The 17,137-nt window shown below is 43.1% G+C and overlaps 1 protein-coding gene across 30 annotated transcripts in view; it reads right to left on the minus strand.

The window, feature by feature from the left end:
• Positions 1 to 17,137, minus strand: part of DOCK9 (dedicator of cytokinesis 9) — a 282,088-nt gene that overhangs the window by 82,029 nt on the left and 182,922 nt on the right. For all 30 annotated transcript variants that reach the window (XM_047720303.1, XM_047720297.1, XM_047720295.1 and 27 more), the window contains exons 15-26: positions 16,696 to 16,818; positions 8,996 to 9,075; positions 8,729 to 8,916; positions 8,528 to 8,593; positions 7,124 to 7,216; positions 5,934 to 6,057; positions 5,309 to 5,430; positions 4,143 to 4,229; positions 3,658 to 3,747; positions 1,803 to 1,918; positions 1,462 to 1,531; positions 496 to 621 (exon numbers count right to left, since the gene is read on the minus strand). In XM_047720303.1, the coding sequence (XP_047576259.1) occupies positions 496 to 621; positions 1,462 to 1,531; positions 1,803 to 1,918; positions 3,658 to 3,747; positions 4,143 to 4,229; positions 5,309 to 5,430; positions 5,934 to 6,057; positions 7,124 to 7,216; positions 8,528 to 8,593; positions 8,729 to 8,916; positions 8,996 to 9,075; positions 16,696 to 16,818 (1,285 nt within the window). The remainder of the gene's footprint in view (positions 1 to 495; positions 622 to 1,461; positions 1,532 to 1,802; positions 1,919 to 3,657; positions 3,748 to 4,142; positions 4,230 to 5,308; positions 5,431 to 5,933; positions 6,058 to 7,123; positions 7,217 to 8,527; positions 8,594 to 8,728; positions 8,917 to 8,995; positions 9,076 to 16,695; positions 16,819 to 17,137) is intronic.

Raw genomic sequence — 17,137 nt, forward strand, 5'->3', positions numbered from 1 at the left:
TACAGACACGAAAGGGGTGACCCCAAAGCAGGGCTCAACCACTGGGCAAAACATCATCGGACCAGAGGTACATGCAAGGCAGCTGTTCTCCCGCCTCCCACTTAGAAGCTCGGCGCACACGCTCGGCACGGCACAAGCCAACAAGCGGCACCGCTGGATTACATCCGGGATTTTCCTCTTGACTGAGCCTCCCCTGCCGATGCCGCCTTTATAATCGCCACCTCCATGTCCTTCACTCATTCGCATGTAATGAATGACTTCTTAAAACTTAAGAGCCCGTGATATTTTAAATACAGTAATACTCTGCAGGTCTGATAGAAGCACAAGTATAAGCAGCAAAGTTGGTCCCGAAGAACTAACTCTTTACCCCTTTGCCGGAGGTGGCGGCGGTCTGTAAACGCGCACAGAAGGGTGAGCAGATTGGGCTACGGCGTTCGGATTTTCCCTCACCGATTTCCATGCCGGAGAGCCGCACTGCTCAGCCCTACAATATACCTTGAGTAGTTTGTTGCTGGTGAGAAAGTCAGCAGAGGGCTTGAGAATTGTGGTCATGGCTTTCGTCAGCTCTTCATGCACTGTCTTGTATTCGGAGGCGATGTACGGCTCAGCCTTGTAAGCATACTTTGAAGAAAAGGGAAAGATATTTTAATGTCCCGGTTATCTAAGATGGGCTGAAAGCAGGAGAGGCTCCAAGGGATGGCGGTGAGGGACTGAGGTACAAGTGCGGGGTGGGAGAGGAAGGTCTAGAAACAGAAGGGGGTAAGGGGGACACAAAGAGGGGGCCCAGGATAATTTCAGGGAACCCATCACAATACAGGAACCACCTGGCTCAGGTCAGTGGTCCTCCAGCCCACAACTCCACCTCCCAAGGACTTCAAGGAATGTGTCACCCGACATTGGGTGACTTGATTCCATAGCTATAATTTATAGAGGTGTCTAAGACTAAACACCACATGTGTAACTTTTCAGAATGGCAACCGCCACTCTGTCTATGGAATAGTGTTACATAAATGAAGAACCCGTTGATATTCCTCCTAGTGATATCTCTTGCTGTCCCACATAGTTCTCTAATTTATCGTGGCCAGCGCTAACCTTTTCGTCTCAGGAGAAACAGTTCTACTGCAAATTTTAGTTGTGAAAAATAAAAATAAAAATAATAGGGCTGTACCAAAGGCCTACCAGGAGCGACTTAAAAGTCTTCTTTAAAATTCCATGTCATTATTATTTGCAAAACCCATTATAAGAAATACGCTGAAAAACAAAATTAAGTAAATAAATGAATGGCTGCCTCTCTTTGGATTTCCTCTCGTTCAGGTACAAGGCACTGGCTACAGGTATGGAAGAGAAAGCAGAGGTATTAAGTTTCATCCCAAAATAACTAGATTAAAAAAAAAATGAGTCCTTAGAAGGAAAATTGGAGAGCCACAGATTTACATGACTGGGACCGTTTATTTTACATACCTTAACATATGACCTCAAGTGGCTCTCCAATCCTTCCTCATGGCACTGGGCAACCACATGAATAATGACCCTACACACCACAGAAATGAACAAAGCAATGAGTAGTAATGTGGGAATGAGAACATTTCATTATTACATAGTAGCTGCAGAACAACGATGATGCTACTGGCACCACAGGCAACAAGGAAACGAGGAATTAGATGGGGGTCCCTACACATGGGATCAAAAGAAACTTCTTAAATATAATGGTCAACACATACTAGCATCCCAGATATGTATGACCGTGCTCCAGATGTGGACAGACTGAAAGGGAAGGAGGCATCCGCCTACCCGCCTCTTACCGTGTCACGTTGACGGCGACTTCCTCCTGGGTGGCTCTGGTGAGGACGCGAAACAGCTGGTTTAGGATGGTCGGCAAGAAGGCGATCATCACGTGACCTTCCATCGCATGCAGGCTCTGCGGACATGCAACGGCCCTTGTGTGACCTTAAGACAACCAACCCTGCACACACTCACTTGCTCTCTCTCTCTCTCAAATAAAGGAAAAAACTTTTTTTTTTTTTTTTTTAAAAGAGCCTAACCCCAAGCAATTTCCAATCAGTTCCAAACAAGGATGGAAGAAGTCTATCTGAACCGTGGAAGGCAGTGGTGGGCAGAATAGGGGACAAAGATGTCCACATCCTAATCTAGAACCTGTGAATATGTTACATGGCAAAAGGGAATTAAGGCTGGCCTCAAGGTAGGGGGACTGTCCTGGATTATTCAGGTGGACCCAACGTCATCACAAGGGTCCTTAAAGTCAGAAGAGGGAGGCAGAAGGGGAGAGCCAGGGGAGACGTGCCGAAGGAAAGAATGGTCAGAGATGGAACGCTGTTGGCTTTGAGATGGAGGAAGAGGTCACTAGCTATGGAATGAGGGCAACCTTCAGAAGCTGGGAAAGGACAAGGAAACAGAGTCACTCCCAGAGTTTTCAGAAAGGAACTCAGCCATGTTAATAACACCTTGATTTGGGCCCAGTGAGGCCTGTGTCAGACTTCGGACGTACGGAAGTGTAAGAAAATAAATTCGTGTTGTTTGGAGCCCCTGAGTTTATGCTAATTTGTTATAGCAGCAACAGAAAACTAATTCAAAGATTCTTCTTAAACTCCTAAGGCTCTCTGTGAGATACCTGAAAAAAAACTTGGCCAAGCAGTGATTTCAGAACTCTTCATTCCATGTTCCTTGCTGAAGTCAAACAAACTCATATTCCATTTCTCACATTTTTTTTTCTTAAAGATTTATTTATTTGAGAGAGAGCGCGAGCGTGCGGGGGGAAGGTGGAGCGAGAGGGAGCATCTCAAGTCCACTCCCCGCTGGGCATGGGGGCTGATGTAAGGCTTAATCCCAGAGCCCCAAGATCGTGACCTGACCTGAAATCAAGAGCTGACCACTTAACCGAATGAGCCACCCAGGCGCCCCCATTTCTCACATTTCTTATGTTTTGTCCTCATGCCCAGGGCGCTCTTTTAGCTGCTCTCCTTTTAAAAAAACATTCCCATGGAACCATATTCTGGATAATGCTCCCCTACATAAACCCCACCTTGCTCTCGCTGTTCCAGGATGCTGGGAGACCCCGACCCCGGCACAACACTGGGGTCGGGTATGTGCATTCTTTTGGTTCTTCCGGTTGGGTTTTTTTGGGGGGGGGTTCCCCCACTTAGCACACATTCTCCAAGGTTACATTATCACCTACAGTGAACTAGAAATTACTTAACAGTGGGACTAAAGCCACTGCTTCTTATGTGCCTGTTACTGTGCTCTGTACTGGGGAGCATTCAACTGATAGCCTGTGCTAGTGAGTGATTTTCTATGCAGAGAACAATGTGTTTTGGGTTGGGCCTAAAAACAGTATATGTGGGATGAGGATGAAGGCAGGAGTTGTCCTATTTCTTTGCTTCTTCTTCTTTTTTTTTTTTTAAATTAAGTTTTTAATTTTAATTCCAGTAGAGTTAACATACAGTGTTCTAGAGTTGTCCTATTTCTGAGTCCACTTCTTGCCACCATGTAAAACCACACAGACTATCAACGTGAGAGTATCTAGCTGAGAGCATCCTTCCAAGGTTCGCAAGTGGTTCAGAACAATATTCGCCACCAAAGTGAAAACGCAACCTACCCCAAACTCATTAAAAAGGGATTACTAAGAAAGTGACCTGATACCTTAAGGTATTTTACAAGTTCACTCCCTAAGGCTTGGGCTCCAGATTCAGTTTTCTGGCAGTACTGGAAAAAATTATGTAAATGCTGATCCTGGGGGAGGAAAAAAAAGGAGAGAAAGAAAGCAAGCCTGTTAGCATGGTGCTGTGGAAACAGGAGTATCTGCTTCTTGCCGCGTGCATGTTTTATTTAAACTATGAAACTGATCATATAAAAATGAAAATATCAAAGAAATAAAAATAAAAATAAATTTTAAAAAAGATTTCAAAGATCCTCCAACAAAAGAAGAAAACTGTTGAGAAATGTTACTTATATTATTCATTTATATCAGTACAGAAGAGCACCTTATAGTGCACTTTCTTCAATGAAGGACCTCTAGAGTAAAAATATATCCATATGACATTATCATTAGGATTTCGTTTTACCAAAAAATAGTGTAAACTCATTCATTTAGCCATCACTGCCAACACTACTGGAATAACACATACCTGAGTATACACTGTGGAAACCAGATGAGTTGAAACTTTCAGCAGTGGCTTGCTTCCATCTACCCATTTAATTTCCGGACCATAATGCTGAAAAGATAGGGAAGGGGAAAAAAACCCATCCCAACAAATCAGCGACCTTGGCTTCAAACACCATGTTCACGGACGGGTCTGAAGAGGAGTCACAGGCCCAAACAGTATCAGTGACTCAAGAGTTACGGCTGGCTAACAGCAGAGATGCAACTAGTGCTCATTTCCCCCGACTTTCTTCCCCCAAAGACACTGCCCTCCTTCCTGGATTTTCCAAGTTATCTTTTGCTTAGTTGTGGCTGTCGAATTACTGTCCATTTGAGAGGGAAAGAATCCTATTTCACCAATGACTCAGCCAACCCAGAGCTCAGGACCATGAAAGTGGTGGCAGAAGATGGCACATCCAGCATATAGGACAGCAGAAGAAGTCCTAACGTGGGTAAAGGGCCAATCGTCTATGTGTGCTTATTTTGATTTCTGAAACCTCCATTTTTTTCTTGTTCGGACTAGCAATTTTAACTGAAGTTTACATGATTTCCCCTGATTTCGGAATATTTTGATGATTTGTCCATAACATGGACCCAAATTTGGCACTACTTAAATGCGGAAAAACATTAAAAGCCATTTAAAATGAAATGAAAACTTACCTAAGCTTGTTATAAAACTGAAGTCTATAAAACTTAAGATGGCTTAAAAAATGCAAAACCAACTAACCAATTAGAGAAATCTAAGAAAATCCAGGCTTTTCTGAATCAGAAATGTATCAGAACGGGCTACCCTGACTTCCTCTAAGCTAGAGACAATTCCTAATACTTGGTGTGACTCTCAGAACACATCCCTGTTTGAGCATGGCCAGTTTGCAGTGAAAAACTCTTACGTCATCCAGCGTCTCCACATCTCCATTGCCCTGCTGAGATGCTGCTAGTTCAGGGCTTCTACAATGCCCAAACCGTAATTCTAAATTTGTGCTCTCGAGAGCACTGCCTTCCACCGGCCTATGTTTACTTGAAAATGAGTAACTAAAACCAAAATGTTGGGACCAGCAAAAACACTGTGTGCTTTTTTGTGTTACTGTTGCTTTCGTTGATTTTTCATGTTTTCTGAAAGTAGTGGGATAAATAAATCTTAAAGTCCTATACCCGGCCCATCCCAAGCTCCTGGTAGCCAAGGTAGCCAGACGGGAGATTGGCTGAGACGGGAACCTGCTGTTCACTGGTTACCACTCTTCCATCCTTCAGGAGGGGAAGCCAGGAATATCCAACTGTTGAAACAAAGCACAAAAAACTTCACTGTAGGTATTCGAAAACGTATGAAGGAAAGTCAGTGCTACTCAGCTGCCGGATCTTTAAGGCCCTGAACTAGTCTCTGCAGAACATTGTCTACAATGTACTTTGGCCTCTTTGGGATTACAATTCTAAAATGATCTTTTAAAACAATTTATATAAGCTACCTTCACAAACTTCATCAAAAACTCCGGAAAGGGGAGCCCCTGGGTGACTCAGTAAGCGTCTGACATCCGCTCCGGTCAAGATCTACAGGTCCTGGGAGGAAGTCCTGTACTGGGCTCCGTGCTCAGCGGGGAGCCTGCTTGTCCCTCCCCCTCCCCCAACTCTCTCTCTTCCCTCTGGCTCTCAAATTAATAAAATCCTAAAAAAAAAATAAAAATAAAAATTCCTCAAGAGGATGAGGGCTCAGAATCAAAATAAAACTTGAGAACCTAATACATAAGTTATGAATGATCAAGGTAATGATGAAATCCCAAACCTTGTGTTTCGACACCATCCCTCTTCTTTGTGCTGCCTTTACTTGAATTATCACAGCTGACATGGAAGAATGTGAACAGCAAGTGGTGCTTTTCGTGCAGCTGGGTAGGCAGTTCTATTTTAATCTGCAAGGAAGACAAAATAACTACCTTTTTAATATCTTAAAATGAAAATTCTTGATGAAAGCAGCCACACATGGCACCCAAAGCACAAGCGTCGGTTTGGTTTCCAAACTGATACTAACATTTGCAGTTAAAGAAGTGAGAGAACAGAAACTGTGCTAAAGAAATGGATCCACAATACACTGTTACAGGCTGAATGTGTGCCCCCCCAATTTATATGTTGAAATCCTAACCCCCCCTGCAAGGTGATGGTATTTGGAGGTGGGGTCTTTGGGGTGATTAGGCCATGAGTGGGATGAATGCTCTTACAAGAGATCCAACAGAGGACCCCCCCCAACTGTCCACCATTTGAGGGTACAGTTGAGAAGTCTGTGACCAGGAGGGAGATGGCCCTCACCCGGCCATGCTCGCATCCTGACCTACAACTTCATCCTCCAGGACCGTGAGTGCAAACATCCACTGTTTACCATGCACCCAGTCTGTGGTATTTCGTTACAGTAGCCCGAGCAGACAAAAACATTCACCAACCAGAAACGGAAGGAAGAGTTAGTATTTCAACTCTAGAAAGAACTGGAAACCATGACATCAACCACTGCACTAGCTTAACACAGCAACGGCACAATGAAAAACCAGGATAGAACATTTCAAAGAAAGATTCATAGGGTATTTTCAATGAGCTACCCTATCATTCTACCATAAAGAAACCTACCCCATCATTCTATCATAAAGAAACCCAATAATGAGAAAGAAAGATTCTCAGGTCTGACAAACATAACTACACTTAAGTATGAATCTGTAAGAAAATATGTCAGAATATTAATTGTGGTAGTAACAGCAGAGATTTTGACTTTTTCTTTTCTATTATCTGCATTTTCCAAGTTTTTAGAGTGAATGTTATGTTTGTAATTAGAAAAGATGATGTAAAATAAATGCTCCAATCTTTAGTTCTAGCACTGTAATTTCAGTATAGTATGCACTTTCTCTTGGTTTTTACTTTACTAAGCAAAGAACTTAGAGTTTTCCTTAAGACTGGTTAACTGGATTTTCCCTTGAAAACCTCCTCGCTTACCTCATCATAAAATTCGGGGTTTTGGTGATGGTGTAAAACTGCAGCAAAAGCACTTCTTGTGAACACGGGCCCGCCAGGTCTGCCATAAATGCACTAAAGTAAGAGTTAGCGAAGAAAGACACCAGTATTTAATGAACACAGTCAGAAATTAAACTCTGGTGTGTTGTAGATTTCTTCCACCTAGGAGGCTCCAGAGCCTTCAGCCCCCTTTCTCCTGGGTCCAACCCACCCTCCAGTCCAACCGCCAGTACCACCTCCCTCCCCCCAGCACACACACCTGTCCTGTGGTAACCTGTCCACAGGTCCCTTTCACAGCTCCACACCTGCACTCATACAATCCCTCTGTCTGAATGACCTTCCCTTCTGCGGGCACCGAACTCCCATGTGTCCATCAAGAAATGATTAATTCCATCCTCTGTGTCCCCTCAGCATTTTTTGTACTAATTATTCAGTTTGGACAACAAACCATTTCTATGTGCCAGGAGCTTTTTCTCCATGACTACCTTTCCCCCTAAGCCGTGAATTTCTTGAGGGCAAAAACTATTATTATATTCTTCTTTGCATCTTTGTCTCCTTCCCTTCTTGGAAAGTCATTTCCACATAGTCATAGTAAAGAACATGGAGCCAGACTACCCGGGTTTGCACAGTGCTTCCACTAATGGATCGCCGAAAGCAACTTATTTAAATTCTGTGCTTTAGTCTCATCTAAAAAATACTGTTAGGAGAATTAAAGGAGTTTAATACCTATAAGGCTCTAAGTTCAGAGACTGCACTATAATAAGCATTCAGTAAACACCACCAAAGATTTATTACTATTATTATTACTATAATAATAAATATCAATCTATTTTTATTATTATTTCTGTTACCAATCTTACTAATATAATTCTTAGCACCCACACAAAGCCGGGCTCATAGTAAGACATGATATGTTTACTGAACTGAACATACATAAGAAACCTTCATCCCTAAAGAGTGTAATTAAATAGAAACAATCAATGAGGAGCAAGAACACAATTACTCCACAGTCTATAAAGTTCAGCCAATGTGGTTAAATATTGTGAACTCACAATATTTTTATGTCTGTTGATTATAATGTGCTAAATTCCTTTAGTTGTACAATACCATGCAGGTCCATTTTTAAAATGGAAAAATGGGGGCGCCTGGGTGGCTCAGTGGGTTAAGCCTCTGCTTTCGGCTCAGGTCATGGTCTCAGGGTCCTGGGATCGAGCCCCGCATTGGGCTCTCTGCTTAGTAGGGAGCCTGTTTCCCCCTCTCTCTCTGTCTGCCTCTCTGCCTACCTGTGATCTTTCTCTCTCTCTGTCAAATAAATAAATAAAATCTTTAAAAATAAAATAAAATAAAATAAAATGGAAAAATGCAAACATACATAAAAAAACAAACCTTCAGAGGCTGAGAGTCTTCCTCATCTGAATCTTTGAATTCAACGCAAATAGCAATATTTCTGGCCTGCAGCAATATTTAAAGAAAAAAGGAAAAAGAAAATGAAACAAAAAGCCAGAATATGTATTTATAAGAGAACAGGAGAAGCCAAAACCCGAGAGAGTTTGATACCAAAACGGAAACCTCGACCTTTGCACTCACCTTGGCGAAAGACTTTTGACTGTCGTATTTCAAGTACTTTGGATAAACATAAAGGTGATTGTTGTAGATGGTGTAAGGCTGAGTGTGTTTGGGTATGCAGGGCACAAACTCTTCTACTTCAAATGTCACTGGAGTTTTACTACAGGTTTCAAATTGCTTCATGGGGATATAAGATGAATTGACATAATCTGGAAAATTAAAAACAAACAAATTGAAGTAAAAGTCAAGCAACATTTTCTCTGGTTGTTACAGAGAACTTACACTTACTAGGAAAGTCTGAGGCAACATTATCGATCGTAATGTCTAGATTGCCCAAAATCACTGGGAGCTTTGCCATCTTCTCAGGTCTAGGAGCAAAAGAAGAGAAAAACCACATGTCTGTAAGTTAGGTTAGCTCTAAAACCTAAATCCCAGGGCAGCACTTCCCAGAGAAATATAACATGAGCCACAAAAGTAATTTTAAACCTTCTAGAAGCCACATCTTAAAAGGTAAAAAGAAACAGGTAAAATTAGTTTTAAGAAAAACAATGAATTCTGGTACACTGAAAAGAAATTTTAAAAATTTTAAAATAAATAAATTTTAAAAAAAAGAAGATATTTTATTTGACCCAATTTATCCCAAGTGTTACTATTTCAATAGATAATCAGTATAAGACGTTATTCTAATTCTCTCAATCCAGAATGTTCTACACTCACAGCTCGTCTCAGTTTGGAGCTGCTGTATTTCTCATGTTCAGTAGTCCGCTGTGGCCAGTGGCTCCCATGTTAGGCTGCACAAATCTAGGTAAGAATATGGGCAAGATCTACCATCTCTGTGAACCACTCCATCCTCACCCCCATTCTTGGCTCGAGTTGTGACAATACAGAGCTGGAAGCTGTCTTAGGCTCCCGTGTCCAATGAAACGCGGGACACAAAGTAGGTGCACAGGGAAATGGCTGGTGTTTGTATCTGGTCTAATAGTCCAGTCCCAGAAAGCCCTCTGTGACACTCCTGACAAGAACTCCTACCGCATCAACCTTTCCCAGTTGGAAGGAGACTTCGACACAGCCATTGTGACACCTAGGCTGCTCTTCCTCACTTCGCCTCTCTGGAACTTCCCCTCTCCAAGGGACCTGATTACACTTCGCCATGTAACACCTTTCAACCATCTACAAACAGCAACCACACCTTGCTGACATATGCCATTTTCCAGCTCTTTTGGGCCTTCCTCCAGTGTCATTTCCCCCTAGAAGAATGTTCCATTTATATCAAGGTGCCCAAACTGCACACAGTAGGCCTAGGAAGGTCTGACCAGGTAGGGATTGAGCAGCTGTCTGGTTTTGAATAATACATGCTTCTACTCATGTAGCCAAATCCTATTATTTTGTGGTAGTCACACCACCCTGGTGATGTACATTACATTTAAATCACCTAAAATCCCTGAATCTTTTTCCATATGCTTTACTATCATGCTATCTTTCTCCATCCTGAATTCATATAATTATGTTTTTTGGGAACTCAGAACAGGATTTGATTTTTTGCCTTGAGGAAATTGCACTCTTTTACATTTGAGCCATTTCTAGTTGATCAAACCCTCCTAAGTCCAGATTCTAACATCTCAAGTATTAGGTATTCCTAATAGCTTGATGTCATGAAGGCATTTCATCAGCAAGTTACATTCTCAAAAAGTCACTGAGGATGACACGGCACAGAATACGGCCAAGAACAGGTTCCTTCTCAAGCCTCTAGAAGCTCACCACTAGCCTACTCATCACCCGTCCTGGCATCTGGTTATTCCAGCAGTGGAACTGTCCACTCATGCATGCTACACTTCTCTGACTGGTTCCCAGGACGTCAGCATAATACGTACTTGTCAGAGGCTTTGCACTCCTCTGTGGTATCAGTTCCACAACCCAATTAGAAAGAGAAGAGCAGAAATGTGGTTAGGACGACTAGTGCAACATGACATGGCTTATTCCTAGAAAACAGAATGCTGCCTCGTGGTTCTTCGTAAGCCACCTGTTTAATGATGTCTTTTTAAACGCTGCCAGAAAACATCAAAGCTCACTGGCCTACAGATTCTGCATTTCGTTTTATTCCTATTTTTGAAAAGTTCCTATCCTAGCTCCTGTTACCTGATAAGCAGCCTTGCAGGTAACATGTCTTGTCTATCCTGGGATATTGTTCACCTGCACCAGGACTTCCTAACAGTCTTAAATTCTTTCCTTTATTTTTTTTTTAATGATTTATTTATTTATTTTAGAGAGGAGAAAGCATGTGCATGAGCAGAGGGGCAGAGAGAGAGGGAGAGAGAACCCCAAGCAGACGCTTCGCCGAACGCAGAGCCTGATGCAGGGCTTGACCTCACAGCCCTGAGATCATGACCTGAGCGAAAACCAAGAGCTGAATGCTTAACTGACTGCACCACCCAGGTGCCCCCCACAGTCTTAAATTCTTATCCTTATGACCACAGACCATGCTGAGCTCATTCATCTTTGCCTACTGCCAGCTCCAACTTCCAGAATCACTTTCTCCTAGTGTTTCTCTCCTTTCCGCTTGTCTTTTGTTTGTATCTGAGTTTAAATGAGCAATTCCTTGAAATCCTGAGAGAGATCACGATCAGGAAGGGAAGTCAACAATCTTCCCACACATTCCGACTTCAGTTAAAATGAGTTCTGGCCAAAAGATGTCCAGGGATAGCCCGGCATCACCCCTACAGCTTGCCCCTGTGCCCACTGTGTGATTTGTTCAAAAACACAATATTCTTTGCTACTCGCAGGAAGACTGTGCCTTTGACAATCAACTTCCTGGGAGCTGTCGCGGGTCTCCCACCCACTGCATGCTCCCCAGATGATACACTGTCGGAGCCCCTCTCAGCTTCACACAAAGCTGCTCAAGGGACACCAACCCTGAGACCCATGGGTTTCTGTGCAGTGTTAAATTTTCCCGACATATACTGCCTTGCTCCACCTCTTCCTCCAAACAACTCAACGCTGCCCACATACCACAACACACGGCGTCCCACAAATCTCAGAGATACCGCTGAAGCTGTAACTGCGTCCGAGTCACAAGTACTCTGTTTATTACAAAGAATATTCCAAATATGAGTATTCAGGGATGTCATCTTTCTCACCCCTTCCCAGTTACTTCCGCCCATAAATGGGTCGGTACCTTCTTCACCACTCTTTCTATCCCTCTGACATCATCCTCATATGAACTTGTGAGAACTGGATTGCTAAGCAACAAATTTCAATTCAACAATCTTTGCTGGAACTCTCTGTATAATGTGTTATTTCCTTCTCTGTCTGACTATACTTATTCCTCATTTGGTTTCTTCCCTCTGCTGAGAGCTTCTGCTTCTGGCTGCTAGTTCTACAGAGGCATTATGTCCACGCATTTCCAAGAAAGCACAGATCTGAGCTTAGTTCCACACCACACGGCACATGGGCTTTGTGGAAGCTTAGTTTTTTAAATATAATGTTCAACTTACTTCAGAAGTTTAGGGGTTTTATGGAACGTGGCTTATCAGACATCAAAACCTACAAACAACAGAAATTCTACTGGCTTTTTTACATGCATTTGCAAAGTGGTGGTGGTGGGTGTGTGGGTGTTACACAAAGCGGATTCTCTTGTGACTGGGATTAGATTTTGTTTAAATCTGTAAAGTATATATATATTCCATGTAAAACTTAAAATACTTGAGCAGGAAAACCCATCCTAAAACTTCATTTAAAAAATGTATACAGTAGACACATGTAGGGTATCTGGAATTTGGGAACTTTTGTATACATATGAAGTTAGGAATGAGGCTCACTCTCGCTCTTAGGAAAAGAAAAGGTTTTTTCTCTTCCCATTGCCCATACAACTGCTCAACAATCCCCAGAGGCAGGGAGAGTATTACAAACCAGCAGTCATCCCATGCCAACAGGCTGGGTGTCCTCACCTTTGTTTCTGCTGCCTGGTTCCCCCTTCTCTACTGTCTGTCCTGACCCATTAAAGTGACTGACCGGCAATACAGGCGTGCTTGGGTCTCCTGTAGTCCCTAAAAGCTTTGGAGTCACTTAAAAAATGTATATGCCATTGAAAGAAATTTGAGATATTTTTGTTGAAAAGAAATCACTGAACTGACGTCTATGAGATAGTTCAATAACCATTCACCAAGTGCTTACGGTGGTACAACACATGCTCAACTGAGCACCATAGACAGAACACAAACACGGTATGATGATTCCCGTCCTCAACAAGACATGTTAAGAAGCACTTCCATCCAGGGTGTGCAAACCTCCATGGGAAGGCCAGTGTCTAGTGTACTGAGAAGGAAAGGGATGAGGTGAGTCTTCTCGGTGAGAGAAATCACCCTGCCATCCGTTTTCCTTTATTCCCCCCACAGCTGTAGGATTACAAGGGCTATGAGGGTTCCCCCTTAAAAAGAAGAGGAGATTCAAGCTGAGAAGGCGCATGACCTGCCCCAGGTCTCCCAACATGGACATGAGTTACAGATACAGACTGGACTCCAAAAGAGGAGTAGGGGTCCCTCGGAGAGCCAAAGTGGAAGAGAACATGATTTAGGCAGAGGGCAAAGTGTGGTGGGGTGAAAGTGCCCAGTCGCTTAAGAGAAAGGCAAGTAGCCCCACCTGGCTTGAGCACAGTGTCACCAGAGGGAAATGGAGGTCGGAACATCAAATCTGGACACAAAGCACACAAAGGTACAGATGAAGACATATATGAAGTCTCATGCACAAACCCGAATAACATTATTAACTAAACTACCCAACATGGTAGTATTGACTAAGGGTTACACTTAGGCAGCTCTTCTTGCCCACAGCCCTGTCTCTGTGCTTTAATAAAAACACCTTTTCGCACCAGAAAAAAAAAAAAAAAGTTTACATTTAAAAAGGAACATTCTATTTTTATACTTTACCTTCATGCCTTCAGATTTCCTGCAGAAGTTAGAAAAGGCACCACCATGAGCAAGTCAATTATAAAATACCAAGTGTTTCTTCTTAGACAAATATTTCTGGAAGCATATATGTCAGCAATACCATTTATCTGACAGAATCATTTTCTTACTAAATCTTGGAACACAGCCCTTGGTAATTACTGTGAGGGGAAGGGAGAAGTGGCTTATAAGATTTGACAGCTGTTTTCTAAAGACTGGGGCAGCTTGAGAAAATTTTTCCCATCCATTATTAAATGACACTTTGAGACAATCATGGGAACAGAAACAATAGCTTTGTACCCAAGCTAGTGCCCAGGCCAGTGACACAGGATTATTCTTTGTAAAAATAAATAAATAAATAGGAAAGGAAAAGAGCAATACTAGGATTTAAAAAAAAAAAAAAAAAAAAAAAGAGGAAAAAGAAAAAGGAAACCTCCGGTTCCCTAATTCCACTGTGGAAACCAGAGGGAATGGACATGGGCATTTCTCCGGATTCTTGCTGTGAAGGAAAGACAAAGCCCCCCCATGACAGCTGCACCTTCGGATGCTGATAGCATCACACCCCTATTTGCCAGTTTCTGAGTCTCTCACTGGCCATGCTCCTCCCACAAGAGCCTTCCTCGTGAGCACGCCCATGAAGGCCCGGAGTGCAGGGGAGAACACTGCCGGGCTCTGAACCAGGGAAGGCCTATGCTGTTTGCTGCCTGGCCATGGCCTCTTGGTTCAGATCATTCTTTCATTAAAGACCCCATAGGGTCCTACTCCTGGGCCTCCATTGAGGACCAGAACTGTGAGCTGGGACTACCACCAAAGCACCACCACCGGCCAGAGCCATCTCAAGCTAGTCAGTGTAAGATGTAACTTCTGATAGGGCTTCTAACCTCCATCACACATAAGAAACTCCATTGTTTGTTTGTCAGAATATGAAAATAAAAGTTAAAAAAAAAAGCCCAAGTAAAACCACGGAAAGCCATAAGGTAGAAGAGAAAAGCCACCTATAGGGCGCCTGGGTGGCTCAGTGGGTTAAAGCCTCTGCCTTCGGCTCAGGTCATGATCTCAGAGTCCTGGGATTGAGCCCCACATCGGGCTCTCTGCTCAGCAGGGAGCCTGCTTCCTCCTCTCTCTCTGCCTGCCTCTCTGCCTACTTGTAATCTCTGTCTGTCAAATAAATAAATAAAATCTTAAAAAAAAAAAAAAGCCACCTATACAGCCACCCCTCAGAGACAACCATGACTGCCATTTTGGTGTATATCCCTCTCTTTCCATCTGGCTGGCTATTTGCCTATCCATTTCTTCATTTATACACAAAAAGAAATATGTAAAATATTTTCTTCTCAAAAATGAGGTCACAGATACACTTTCACTTCCTTAACAATATAGTGTGTACACCTTCCTAAGTGATTACATTTGGACCAATGTCGTGATTATTAAGAACTGCATGATAGTCCAGTGCAAGAAAACTGTCATCTATTTAACTAAAGGTGACTAAAGTTTTCAAAAAGCGAAACAAAGTAAGATGACTTTTTGTTCTACAAGCAAGGGAGAAACGTGACAATAATTACTATTTGATGACATGTTGTATATGATAACACTCACTATTAGTAAGTAATCATTTTTAAGAAATGCTAATTATGGTTCTATTTAGAATTTTGAAAAATCAGAAGAGAAGTAAGAATAAGGCAAAAATGACTTCTAACAGCCAGTCCTGAGTTCTAAGCAAAGTGACATTTTTACTTTGACACGTGGGTTTTTTTCCCCCCAAATAAAAAACTAAGATGGTAAAGGTGCTATGGTACAGAATAACTAGAGGCTGGCTCTTGGCCATTCTTTTCATTTCATTATTTTTTAATACCCTCAGTTCTTTCTCATTCACAGAATTTTCCCAGAAAATGTCTGAAGTTTTTATGTCCCTAGCAAAGGAAATGTCCTTAGCAAAGGAAATCAGTTTTGTGAGTTTCAAAGTGAACCCATTATGATGGAACACTAAACAGCGCCGTGACAGAAGATTCTCAGCCGGGCTGCGCCAGCCACTGCTTGGCCTCTCTTCTCCACCTTGCTGTGGGCTGAACGGCATCCCCAAACACATCTGCTAAAGTCCTAATCCCTGGTACCTATGGATGCAGGGTCTTTCCAGATGTAATCAAGAGAAGATGAAGTCGCTGCGGTTGGCCCTAATCCAGCATGACACGTTCCTTTAGAAGAAGGACACACCAGAAACGCACAGGAAGGCGTCCATGGGGAGCCTGAGGCAGTCACTGGACGGATGCCGTCACAAGCCGAGGAATGCCTGGGGTCATCAGAGATGAAGGAACCAAGGAAGGATCCTCCCCCCACACAGATTTTGGAGCAAGTGCAGCCCTGCCAATGTCTTGGTTTTGGAGTTCTAGCCTCCAGAACTGCGAGGGAAGACATTTCCGTGGGTTTAAGCCACCCAGTCTGTGGCACTTTGTTTTGGCAGCTCTAGGAAACGCACACGCTCATGGGTATAGGTAAAGCACTCAAACAATGCTTGTAATCAGGAAGCACTATGTAGGGTACTGTCCTTCCCTTCCATCGCCCACTCAGGTAATGGTACCTGAGTCGCTCCATTGTGCAGGTCGGAAACCTGGGGGTTATTTATCTGAGACCGCTACCTGTCCACTGCTCTCTCCTTCCACCCTTCACCCAATCGGAAACCCCAGACAGAGGAATGGTGGGTCCCCTGATGTGACCCCAATTAGTCCCCTTCTCCCTCTGCCACTTATCCTAGCTTTGCCAAGTCCTTTCCCATCTCCTGCCAGTGGTCCCTCCACTGTCTCCTTCCTCTGAAGGCTCATCTCTATCCTCACACCACCCTCCACAGCACCACCAAAAACATCATTTGAAGAATTCAAATTAACCAGGATGCCCTTCAATTTTAAATCTCTTCTTCCTTCCCAAGAACACGAGGCAAAGTTCCATGCTCCCCCAACTGGCCCTATGACGTTCGAGCGGGGCCCACGCCCCATCCCCACCAAACACCTTCTGTCCCTCAGGTGTGCAAATAACAAGAAAGGCTTTGAGACTCACTTCCGGAAGTCTGCCAGTAACTTGAGCATGTCATCATTGGAGAGCTTATTGCTATCTTGCCTGTAAAGAGCAGAGAATCTCGCATTTTTGTCAAGGTTTCCAGATGCATCCTTAAACAATGTCCTGAAATAGCCAAACAACATTTCTAAAGTGAGTTTCCAAAAGGCCAAAATAAATCCACAACTTAACTTTGGTTTCCACATGAAGGCCAATTATTATTCCACTGGCTGTATGTAGCTAACAGAAATCTCATTATCTAAAAACACAGAAGACATTTATGAGGATGAACACAACTAACTCAATTTACATAGAAAACATTTCCAGCATATGGCTTGTGCTTAGGGAACAACATACACAGTGAAATGCTTCAGAAGCAGAGCTCACAATTAAGGATGATCTGCAGGGACCACCCCTCCCCCCCGCTGCCCCGCCACAACAGCCC

This window comes from Lutra lutra, chromosome 3, assembly GCF_902655055.1.
Source record: "Lutra lutra chromosome 3, mLutLut1.2, whole genome shotgun sequence".
NCBI classification, from domain to species: domain Eukaryota; kingdom Metazoa; phylum Chordata; class Mammalia; order Carnivora; family Mustelidae; genus Lutra; species Lutra lutra.